Below are 13108 nucleotides of genomic sequence, written 5' to 3' on the forward strand. Positions count from 1 at the left end.
GAACTCCAATGGATGGGTAAAATGTGCCTCATTGTCTCTTCTTATGGCTTGACATAGGGGAGATTTCCTCAGAATGGGATAATCAGAGCTGTTGTAAGCCACCAATTCGGTCAGCGTTCAATTTAAGAAACATTTATCAATAAAAAAGTTGATCCTATTTGTCCTGCGTTCTGGAGCGATTAGTGGCATGAACCATTGTTCATGACTTACCTCCATGACTTAAGCAGTAGTTTGTGGAAATCATGTCTTCACATAGGAAGACTGCATAAAATCATGTAATGTAATTTCTCTGCTGTTGTCAACTCTTTACTGGTAACATGATGCCATCTAGCTGAGGGTTTATTCCAAGGCCTTTTTCCCATGGGTGTGTATTAAAAATGTAAACTTTACTGGTTCTTTAAGATTTGCAAATAAATGGATAAAATTCCAAACAAGTCATTTTTATATGAAGAATAAATAAGCTGTGAACAAAGGCATCTTATTCTTATACTGTCGCTATTAATTATGTGTAACATGAAATACACTACACAATATTATACTGTTATACTGCTAGTCCTACACCTGCCCTCTAGTGCTCAAACATGTCACCACCGCATACACAGATATAGTCAGTTTTATACAAAGTAGTAATAATAATAATAATAATAATAATAATAATAATAATAATAATAATAATAATAAGTAGTACAAGCGGTGCCCTACTTAAGGACACCCGACTTACTGACGACCCATAGTTACTGTGATCTCTGGTGAAGCTCTCTGGATGCTTTACTATAGTTCCAGATTGCAATAATCAGCTTAAAAATGTCTGTAATGAAGCTTTATTGATAATTCTTGGTCCAATTACAGCAAAAAATTTTAATTGTCTGGGACTACAATTATAGCATATACAGTTTCGACTTACATACAAATTCAACTTAAGAACAAACCTACGGATCCTATCTTGTACATAACCCGGGGACTGCCTGTACAGTGAGGAGAACTTATTCCTTTAGCCTGCACTGAATTTACCAGGTTTCAGGGTTTTTTTTCTATTTGTGGGGGGTTTATGGAGGCATCTCATAAAAAAATACATGCGGCACCTGACATATTATCAAATGGTTTCACAAACTGTCACAATGTGAATCGAATAAACTGTCACAACGGGGGGAGATTTACCAACCAGTCTATGACAGAATTCTGTTGTAGTTTGCACTAAAAAACTGTCTGCGTCACATTTATAAAGGGTTTTAGACAGTTTTCTCATTCTCCTACAAGCCGCTTGACAAAAGGGATGTGGCCTAAGAAAAAGGGTGTGACCTTATACCAAAAAGGTCTGTGCGCCAGAAATAATAAGTAAGTTAGCCAACTAATAGGAGGTGCAGAGTACAACTAAACAGTCTTATACTAGGACAGATTCAGCATTGGACACTTTTATAAATCTGGTGCAGAATAAAACGGTCTAGTCTTATTCTGCACTGTCTAACCTTAGGACACTTTTTATAAATCTGCTCCAATGTGTTGGGTTCATTTAGTCTAATAAAACCTTCAAATATTGAGACATGTCGCATGTCCTCCTCTATGCCGGATGAAAAGATAAGGGAATGTTCAGATACATTGTCCAGGCTGGGGCCAGGAAAACTATACCTCTAGTGATGGCTTCAAGAAGTCGGTGATCAATGCTCCACTATCCACAAGACTTACAGTATGATCTCACTTGGGCTGAGGCCAAACCAATACAAGGCCATTTAAAGACTTACAAGATGTGTGATGCTTATGTTTAGTGCGGTAAAGCTATACAATCTCCCACTGGGGATTTTGAGATTTTCATGCAGCTCAAGAGAGACAATGGTGCTTGACAAAAGACCCCCCATAGATGTGTAAAGATGTCCACCTATCAACGTAAAGTACACGCCTTAAAATTATACAAAAATGAAAAAAAAGGCCTCCTAAATAAATAACTATGTTGCCTTTACAGGTAAGGTCCAGAGGGTCCATTTTCCCTGGATTTGTAGGAAATGGAGGTCCTTAAAGGATTGTTTTACAATCCTTATCTTGATGGTAGATTTCCTGGGGCAGCACGGTGGCTTAGTGGTTGCATTACAGCCTTGCAGCGCTGGGGACCTGGGTTCATGTCCCAGGGTCAACATCGGCAAAGAGTTTGTATGTTCCCTCTGTGTTTGCGTGGGTTTCCTCCGATTTCTTCCCACACTCCAAAACATACTGGTAGGTTGAGTCGATTGTGAGCCCCATTAGGGACAGGGACTGATTTGGTAAGCTCTGAGTAGCGCTGCTTTATCTGTGCGCGCTATATAAATAAAGGAATTATTATTATTAATTTTTATAATTTAAGGAGATACGTGTACTTCCTCATTCTCATGGAGATCTTAATGTGAAGCTATAATGACAGCAAGTTGGTGGTTGACTAGCCGAGTCTAGCAAGGAGAACTCGGGCATTTCTAGAGTGGACAGTGAATTGTCCATTACATCAATAAGAAGATATCAGGGTGTAGAGACCTCTTTATGAGCCGGATTAATTAGAGATTAGAGACCCATGTAGTGCATGGATGGCTCTGGCCACTATAGAGGACACGTCTGGATGGAGACACATTATCCAAGTTAAAATGATTTGTCTGCTATGGATCACTGCAGCGATTCACAAGTTGCTGTTTATGAGAAGAAAATATCAGAATTCACCATATTGCCTTATTTGATGAGTTATGCAATACAATAAATCCTACAAGAACTACAGACAGATGTACAACTGCAGGGTTCTAGTGCAAAATCTATAACTACCCCCCTAACCATAAAGTTTCATGTTGTATGCTCATTTATTCATTATGGACCCTAAGGCATTTTCCGCATTCCCTGATCCCACATTCAGATTTAGGATCCAAGAAGCCTAACCTCTGGCTGTCAAATAAAAAAATGAATAATAATATTCCCAAGCACCAATAGCATATACATTGCTGTAGAATCCTAATGAGAACCTCCTCTTTTATGCACTCTCCAGCTTTACAGTTATTGTGCACAGAATATATGGCGGTTGTTTATGGGGCCTGCGCTCTTCATATATTTCACACAATAAAAGAAAATTAAGTAGCTGAAATATTTAGCGCTCCATTTGTGGAGATCAAATTTATTTACACCTGTAAAACAGAGCAAAATATTTCTGGCAGTTATAGGAGAAAAGAAAGATCATTTACCTTCCCCGGCGTGATAAACTGCTCCCACTTCATCTCCACGTCCTTCTCTCTATTGATTCTTTTTAATGAAGTTTTACAGCCACCAGGATCTCTGGGTGTAAGAAATGCAGACCGGTTAAAGTGATATTATTGGCTTGATATTTAATCTTTTTATTGTTAACACATAAATGGTGGGAAATGCCAGGTGATATAGGGTCAAAGGTATAACAGGAAGTTTCTAAAGTCAAAATCAATATGTAACAATCTTCCCCGCCATTAATAATAATGCCATCTGTTTATATTTCCATGTTTACGTTTTTATGTTGCCTTTGCTACCTCCACACTCACTACAGCTACACTACTGTGTAAGATCTACCTTGTACTTTTTTACATCTCTCTGTTGGTCAAAAACACAACAAAAATACGGTGCAATGAGCTAGATGGAGCAGGGTTCAATCCAGTTAATGACATTATGCAATGTCTAAAAAATATTATGTAAAATGAGCTGCAAAGTTAGGAATCGAAAAAAAAATCATGAAGGCATGACTGCTAGGATCCCCAGCCATCACAAGAACAGGACCCCCGACAATACAGAGGTCCCATTCTTGGAAATGGGTGTTTGGTAGTGTTGGAAACCGGCAGCATTCGGCTATCTCTGATACCTACATAGACAGTGGAAGAGGCATCTATTGAATTGAATGAGACCTCATTCTCAGGATTGCTGGGGTCCCCTTCTCACTATCATGGTGCACTAACATTTGTACCCTCAACAAACACCTTGTTATCCTCAAAGGGAAAAGGTGGTACAACCCCTTTAAATTTACATATGGTCAACATGTGACAGCCAATAATTGCCATACTGACATTATGGTGCAGTGCTGAGTACCCGATAGAGTGACAGAGTAGGATTGCTGGGGTAAAGAGGTGACTACTTCTTTTAATTTGTTTTACCACATCGGCAGCTGTTTTTACGTTTTTTTTTTCTAAAAACCTATCACCTTCTGTACAGCAACTTTATGCCTTTCTTTAATCTGACAGATTCACAGCAAAATGAATTGTTTTACCTTATAGTCCAACAAGAAGACACAGGCCTTATAGAGACAGATGGATCTGAGGTTAGAGATTCCAAAAGCCAATGTATTGCACAAATCTGGCGGAAGAGAGCTTCCCTAAAGGGGAAAATGTGAAATGTATCATTTAAAAGGAATCTGTTGTGTGCTGTTCGAGCTAAAGCAGTACCTTATAGAGCAGGGGAACCTCAACAGATTATACAGTTTCTTTTATGCAGGTTTTATGTTACAGAACAGAAGGAGCAGATTGTTATATAGTTTTGTAGAAAAAGATACAAGTGGAATAAAACAGAGACAAAACAGTCTCAGGATAACAAATGTCGGTCACCTGTGGTTCATCATAAAGGTTTCCAGTTTCTGTTGTAACAATATATGATTTAAAGGGAACCTGTGCCCAGGAATATCATTTTTAGCTGCTGACAGGTTCTAATAGCCTATGCTATCCTGATTTTAAAAATGCCTTTGTCAGCATTCTAAATAATTTTAGTACTGTATATTGCTGTACACACTGTAACAGATTATTTAAAGAAGATGGTACGTAGCATTAGCATTGATGATTTTATGTAATTCTTGACAATGAATCCTGTCCAAAAGGGGTTAAAGAACAATTTTTTTACCATTTCTACTGCATTAATTACATAGCCTCTTGTTTTTTTGTAATAAAAATTTCCATATCAATGTCACCATTATTTCCGATGAGAGCGACTTATCACAGTCATAACAGACTGTTAAAATTATAGCTGGGTGCATCCCCCAGGCAATGGTAGCACCACAAGCTGCCCATGTAAATCAATTTAAAGGCAGCAATAAAAAGCCAGTGAGGACTCTTTGTCACTCATTTCCCCGTCCCTGAGAGTTGTAGGTAGGTTTACCTAGAGTAATAGTGAACACAATTACAAATTTACAGTTCTGTTTGTGTATTTTGTCCCCTTCTTAACAGCCCAGATTAAAATATGCAATGAAGAAGTGAGAGATAAATGTCTTGGTAATCTTCAAGTAGTCAAGATAATTATCTCCACAAGAGAAATGGCTTCATATTAATTTTATGAGATTGTGTATAACATTCTCATAATGATAAGATCTGACCTCTGCTATGTCTTACGCTATTATATGAAAGCAATTGAAAGAATAATCTGTTCTGCTTCAACAATAAGATTAAACCTCTCCTGGATTCCATGCTGCTTTCGCTAAAATGGTTGTACCATCACGACGGGAGGGGCATCATGTTTAATAAAGACTCAAAAAAACCTTTCCGTGTTCCAAAAAACACAAGATCTGAGGCCACAAGAGAGTACCAGGAATATTGTGGTAAATGGCATATGAAATTGAGAACCTAATTAGGATTAAGTGGTATTAAAGGGGATTTCCAGTCCAAATATTTAAAAAATCTATTCACAGAATAGTTCCTCAATAACAGACTGGTGGGTGTCCACACATGTCCTACACGTGGATCAGCTGTTCTCAGCAGCTAATAAACAGAATGGAACAAGAATCACGCAGCTCCATTTTCAGTGTAGTGGCCTAACCGAGTTATTGCTGTTTAGTGTCCATTCAAATGCATTGGAGCATTTCAAAAACTTTTTCTACACAGAAAAAACCCTCCAAAGCCTGCCTTTATTGCTATGAATGAAAATAATAAGAAAAGAAAATATTCATTTTCCTCTGAAAACTTTTATTTTACAGCTTCATTCTTGTTGTCATGTATTATAGTTGTTATGCCTGATTTCGAAGCAGAACGTTAAAAAATAAATAATAAGGTTTGACTTAATGTTCATCCCGAGAGGAAACCACTGGGTGGTGCAAATAGAACAATAAGGGATCGCTTATGGTCATACTATACTGCCTTAAAAAGCTTATAGTCTTGTAAAAAATATAGGGACATATCCAGTCTAGTGGAGAGGTATGGTATCTGTAGCTGCTGGATGGAAAGTAAACTCCTGTACTCTGTGGAAAAGGGATAACTAAAAAGAAACACATATTTATCAGTATATTATGGAACTGTTTATACACTCCCCCAGTTTAGGCTGCATTCAGATCTCATTTTTCATGTGCGTTGCAAGAATCTTCTTGACTTATCTCTGTGTGCTCAAGCATATGGATAAGTCCTCTGGTTCGGCAACCCCCCCCCCCAAAAAAAAAAAAAAAAAGCAAGAGGAGTGAGTGAGGACATCAGCAAGTTATTTGTTACCGGTGTCATTCTAGGTTTCTTAACTCAACATGACGTAACTCAATTCTTGGAAAGTTAAAGGGAACCTGTCATCAGGGACCTCATTTTTACTAAAAACAGGATGCAGAAGCCTATTACAGCTGCATTGCAAATCTGCCTTTCTGCTTTCTCTAAGCATTTGTATTACACTATAATTGTAGGTTATAACTTACTTTGCACTTTCACAAAATTTTCTGTGTAGTCTCAGGGATTGGGCTTTGGTTTGGATGCATTTCAAAAAGCAACATGTGTCTTGTCTGTGCTGCTCACTCCTGAGCTCTCAGCCCCCAACTTTGTGCTCCTGTACAGCCTGTACAGGAGCACAAAGGTGGAAGCCGAGAAATGAGGAGTGCATAGCACAGACAAGTCACATGTTTTTTGAAACACATCCAAACCAAAGCCCAACCCTGGGAACTTAGCAGATGATGTTGTCAGGGTGCAAGGTAAGTTATAACAACCAATTATATTGTAATGCAAATGCTTGGAGAAGGCAGAAAGACATATTTGCAATGCAGGTGTGATGGGCTTCTGCAACCTGTCTTTAGTGAAAATGAGGTCCCTGGTGACAGGTTCCCTTTAAATCCCTTTGGAAACACCCACAGCGTGCACTCAGCGGAGGCAGTTAATGGATGCAATACAGTCCCCCATAGCCTCTAATGGCCTCTATGAGCTTTCTCTAGAAGAAAGTGCAGCAGACTTCAGTGTTGTTACTAGTGGACGTTACATATGCTGAGCAGATGGGACAAAAGGAGGCCTCCTCTCCCAGTATCAGTCTATGGGCATGATCAGAGCATAGACTGGGAGCTTTCCTGGAATATGTGCTTAACATATTCCAAAAACAAGGTGTGAATAAAGCCTTACACAAGTGTATACTTTGAATGTTTTATGAGATACAATTGGATTCTCTGTAATAATCATTTTGCTGGCATCCTTCACTGATAAGAACGACATGATTTACATAAAAAATAAAAAGATGCAGTCCATGGAATATTTATACCGTTATGTAACAAGACGACTACTTATCTAATAAAAGTTCTCAAACAATTGAGCGCTGCAGAAATGTGATAAAATGTTTTACCAGTAACAATCAGTTAGAAAAAGATTAGAAAGTGACTGACATGATAGAGGAACGGTGAATCATTGTTCATTAGGTCTGAAAATCTCATTTAAAATCTCATCAGAGCTGGTATCCGGCTGTATGAAACACACAGAGCTGAATATGACAGATTCATTTCTAATTATGGGATATGTATGAGTCTCCCAAGAATACCTGATAAGGGTAGTTAACATTACAGAGATTCGGCTTTTTGGAAGAAGTTCATGAACCTGCAATGTGAATAATTTAGGACAGATATACTATATGGAGATGATGATTCTCTATTGTGCTAGTAGAGAAAACGTGTAGTCTGATGGTGTCAACTAGACAAAGCACACAAAAATACATAGCAGAACAAAATACAAAATCTAGGAATACAGCAGGAGAGATTTTTTCCAAGCTTTAAGTGATGTACTGATCAAATGCTAAAATATTGTAATAACCTCTTAGGAGACATTAGCCAAAACATTTCTGGTGCCTAAGGTGGACTAAACACTATAGACAGTAGTGTAGATTTGTAAAAGGTATCGCCTGATTTCTTCGCTCTTCTTCTACCATAGACATGCACACTTGGCTAGGGCGAGTGCCACATGTTCAGTGAATAGGAAAGGAAAGAAAGCCATCACCTTCAGAAAGGGCTCATTTCCTGGAGATAAAATACAGCTGCCTGATTCTAATTTACTATCAAGGGAGATTCAAGAGGCTCCCATATGTACTACATCAGCAAACGCAAGCCAAAACCTGGGAGTTAAGTGTATAGTGACATGCGCAGACACCATTGTAACAGTCTATAAAGCCAGATCACAGAGGGTCTAGGGTGTGCTCATTAGAATCATTTTAAAGTTGACTTTACCAAAAAAGAAGCCATGGATAACAAATATATGAATATATTTCCACAGTCACAGTGCCTAGATCTATGAGTACATGTCACTGGTTTATCATGCTTGATTTTGATTGTAGTATCCCAAATAACCCTGTATCATGTCTGTCTGTTTCCCATTATTTAATTAACTTAGTATAGTACACCCCGTTTTATTGTGCAAGCATCGGGCATACAGCCATGCAGCTGGGGTGTACTACACCTGTGGGTGGTTTAGTCTCAAATTGCCCTGACAGGTTCCTTTTAACATACAAGTGTATACTTCTGTTGCAATAGCTTTAAACTATATGAAAATGTACAATGTTCGGTGTATTCCTTTGGAAATCTGCTAAATCTCCTGGCTGGTTAGCACCACCTCTGGCAACCACCTGGGTCATATGCTCTGTTAGCTTACCCTCCTATACCCAAATGCTGCACCTGCATCTGGAAGGGATGTCACAATTTATGTATTGGTGATCAGACCCAATCCTATCCAGAAAAAAAAAAAATCAAGGGGATGAATCCATCCTGCATAATGATACTTGCCACGTATTGGGGCAGATTTATCAAGCTGTCTGAAAGTCAGAATATTTCTAATTGCCCATGGCAACCAGTCACAGCTCTCCTTTAAAATATTCATGAGCACTGTTTAAATGAAAGCTGAGCTGTGATTGGTTGCCATGGGCAACTAGAAATATTCTGACTTTCAGACAGCTTGATAAATATGCCCCATTATTCCCAATAAGAATGAATAGCGCCCACACTATGGGACAACATTTAGCTTCAGTCCCTAAAAACTGATTTTCATAAACCTTAAGATCTGCTGATTATCAGTTTAAAGATCTTTGAAAACTCCTTTCAGTTAATGTTCTTTAAAATGGCAATAAACTTATGTGTAACGTGCCATTTTGTTGGATCTTTGATACTTTTCCCAAGTAGTTGAGGAAGATGTAAAATAGCATCAGAGGTTAGTTGATATATAGGGGCCTATATTTGGGATCAAAGATTGTGTAAAAATTGTGGCACACAAAACAGGAATCTACAAAATGCAAATCATGGCTACATAAGCCTTTAGTATGTTCATATATTGTATGTGGTGAACATTTTTGTAATATGCTTCATAACAAATTCTGCTTAGTTTGAAAAAAAAAAATTCAAGATAATTCCTCCCATAGATATTTGTATTCCAGCCTGTACAGTGATTGTGGAGACTGCATTAGCTCACACCTAATCTTCCTGTGTTTGGTTAAACAGCTCCAAGAAGGGAGGATTAATTCCTTTACTTACTGCTTAGTCTTACTGCTAATAGCATACTGCAGCCCGGAGGAGAGCAGAAAGGGTAGGTAATCACAAACAGAAGCGAGAGAATGAGAGAGACCTGTCTTCAATCTGCTAGACAGTTTGGCCTAAAGACGGTGCTCCCTCCGAAATGTGTCAAGTTATTTAACTGCAGTTTCTAATATCAGGCACTAGAACAGGATAATTCTACAAAAGAAAATCTCACCATTGCTTATACTACCCAGGGGTATCTGTAAGCACACACTGATTTGCCAGGAGTTGTATTTAACACAACCTTCAGAGAAAGAGTCTTTAAAACTGAAAGGGGATTTCTGTTTGTACAATAAAAATATACAGAAAATAATTAAAGGTATCGAACGTACGGATCGACATCAAGCGCTTGTTTGGAAAGCAGAGTGTTGTGTGCAGGCGTGAATGGGCGGCTCATTGCTCGCTTCTCTTTTTTCTGCTGCTCTCCAATCTCTGTGAGAAAGAACCTGGGGGGGGGGATAAATTCATCCAAATTAGTACAATATGCATAATTCACCAATAACACACTAATAGATGTATGACATGGACATATCTCCAGGCCATCAGGTGCCACCAGGTCTGGGTATTTGCCGCCATAGTTTAAAGCAAACCTTACAAAGCTAAAGATCAGTTTAGAAATACCTTTAAGAAGAGCCTGGAACATGAAGATATCAGAAATGGGAAAGAGACATAGTGCATTTATAGGATAAGCATTTCCCTCCAGCATCGGCTCGGTAAACTTCCTAGCAGCTTGTTTCCCCATCTGTTTACACAGCCCAGTGCATAAAGGTGATAAAAGCGGCATAACACAACCTGCTAAATTAGGAGCATTAGTAGCAAGTGAACTTGGAGGCTGAAGAGATTCAGCTGAAATTCACAGCCTGCCCATAAATAAAAGGCTCTGGAGACCTAATATACGAGTCCTTTTTTTTGCTAGTATTTCATGGCTCATTGGCTCATTTGCAATGTACTTTAAAACTTCTGAGCCATCATGGCTGACATTGTGTTTCTTTACTTCATCTACAGTCATAAAGCCAAAAAATAGGTAAAGAAGTCACCTTGTCTTATTATCTGGTTTCATTACTTCTTCCTCGTCCCCTGAGCTATCCTCCATGGAGTCTCGGAAAGGCTGGGGTTCAGTCCTGTACTTTTTATGTAGCAGATGTTGCTTTGCTTGTGCTTCCATTTTTTTCCTTTCCTCCTCTTGCTGGAGGATGTGAAAGTAACCCCGTCCTTGCTTTACACTGCCAATCAGCTTCCTGCCAACAACAGTATATCAATATAGTTGGTGTTCTCATATTGAGAAGGGAATTGTTTATAACATGTACACAGGATATGTCACAAATACATACTAGGTGCGGGTCCCATCTATCTTGGGACTTTTCTGCAGCCCAACTGAATGCAGTAGCCACCCTACATTCATGCCTATGGAAGCGCCAAAAATAGCCGAACATATAGACTCAGCTATTTCCAGGGATCCCATAGACCTGAATGGAGAGTGGCTGCTCATGTGTAGTAAATTCTCCATCAAGTCTATGGCAGTAATAGCAATATTCTTTATAAATAGGGACATTATTTTCCCGTAGAGCTTTACAACACATAGGGGACATATGCACATAAAATACAAATTACAAAAAACAAACAATAGAATTGAGGGGCCTACTCGCAAGAGCTTACAGTCTATGATGACGAGGTGATGACACAAGAGGGATAAGAGCAGAATGAAATAATTTAATAAATAAAAACTCAGTTGCTTGAACCAGCCAACATCTTATATACAAGGTCCAAGGTGAATGTAAAGAACAGGAGATCCCCTACTTAAGAACACCCGACTTACAGACGACCCCTAGTTACAAACGGACCTTTGGTAATTGGTAATGTACTGTACTTTAGCCCTAGGATACAATAAACAGCTATAACAGTTGTCACAGGTGTCTGCAATGAAGATTTATTGTCAATCCCGGTTCTTATGACAACCCAACATTTTTTAAATCCACTTGTCACAGAGAACAAAAAATATTTGGCTGGGGTTACAATTATAAAATATACAGTTCCAACTTACATACAAATTCAACTTAAGAACAAACCTACAGAACCTATCTTGTACGTAACCCAGGGACTCCCTGTACTGGAGACATGGGGTAATCACAATACCACTTAAAATGGCAAATGACACTCTAGGGTATCAACCACTTATGATGGGATTGGAATAGGGAACTCAATGTGGTTTTGGGAAACTGGGATGGGGTCAGGGGTTGGAATCTGCTTTCCAATTACGTGTAACCTGGCTGTAATCTCATACAAATGTAATTTGGACTGTTGTGTCACTGCACTGCTCTGTTCATTTTGTACGCTACGGTTTTGCATTAATTGTATATTCAAGCTTAATAAAAAATGTTTTTTTAAAAAAACATGGCAACAGACAAATCAGCAGTTTGTTGTTCTATGCTGAGACATGATTATAGTTAAAGAAGGACACAGCACGAGAGAAGGAGGCACACTTAGGGGCGGGGCGAGGGGAAGGCAGAGGTACGTGAATGCATAGGGCGCCACCTCTGCTTTGCATGTGTGTGGGGAGGGGTACAAGTCGGATATGCACTGCAGGCCTGACAATCAAGGTTAGAGATTCTTCTCTGCCCAGTCCCATGCTGCCAGCCCCACATCTCTTCATGTGACAGCATCCCAGTCTGGACCTGGAGAGGTGACCTTCCCTTCTCCAGCTACAAAGGACCCGGCCCCCACAGCATGTGCTGCTTACTGAGAGAAACATCATGGAGAAGAAACAGGAGGTAAGAGACAAGTGTGTATTCAGTTGGGGAGGGTGTGTGTGAGCTGTCAGTGAGAGTGAGCTTGTGTGTTGTCAGTGGGGGAGGGGAATCTTGTGTGTTGTAAAAGGAAGCTTGTGTGAGTCAGCAGCATAAAAGGAAGCTTGCGTGAGTCACTGGCAACATCCAAGATCCCCCAACTCCCACTGACAAAACACACCCCTCCCCCACTGACAACAAACACCCTGCCAACAGTGACAACATCCAAGCTCCTCAGTGACAAAGCACACCCCTCCCCTGCTGACAACTCATAAGCTCACCCTCACTGAAAATGCACTGCTTCCCACTGACAAAATACAATCTCCCACTCACTGAAAAAACTCACACCTTCCCCAATGGAACCATCTTAGCTTCCCCCTCCCACACTGACAACACACAAGCTTCCCTCTCTGACAACAAACATTTCCCCCTCCACCACTGACAACATACAAGCTCCACCCCCCACTGACTCCTTACAACTCACTTATATGCCCTTTCCTGTTCCTCTACATGCTGTTTCTCCCAGTTAGCAACATTTGCTGTGGGAATGGGATCTCTTGAAGCTATAGGACGTGTTGCCTCTCCAGCTCTGGATCCTGTT

At 39.6% G+C, this 13108-nt stretch overlaps 1 protein-coding gene across 2 annotated transcripts in view; it reads right to left on the reverse strand.

The window, feature by feature from the left end:
* CCDC60 (coiled-coil domain containing 60) overlaps positions 1 to 13108 on the reverse strand; it is a 109269-nt gene that overhangs the window by 32155 nt on the left and 64006 nt on the right. Inside the window, exons 4-7 of one of the 2 annotated variants that reach the window (XM_072142275.1) lie at positions 10762 to 10962; positions 10057 to 10170; positions 4229 to 4333; positions 3186 to 3276 (exon numbers count right to left, since the gene is read on the reverse strand). In XM_072142275.1, the coding sequence (XP_071998376.1) occupies positions 3186 to 3276; positions 4229 to 4333; positions 10057 to 10170; positions 10762 to 10962 (511 nt within the window). The remainder of the gene's footprint in view (positions 1 to 3185; positions 3277 to 4228; positions 4334 to 10056; positions 10171 to 10761; positions 10963 to 13108) is intronic. The other variant, XM_072142286.1, reaches the window with a different exon arrangement.

This window comes from Engystomops pustulosus, chromosome 1 (genome assembly GCF_040894005.1).
Source record: "Engystomops pustulosus chromosome 1, aEngPut4.maternal, whole genome shotgun sequence".
Taxonomy (NCBI): domain Eukaryota; kingdom Metazoa; phylum Chordata; class Amphibia; order Anura; family Leptodactylidae; genus Engystomops; species Engystomops pustulosus.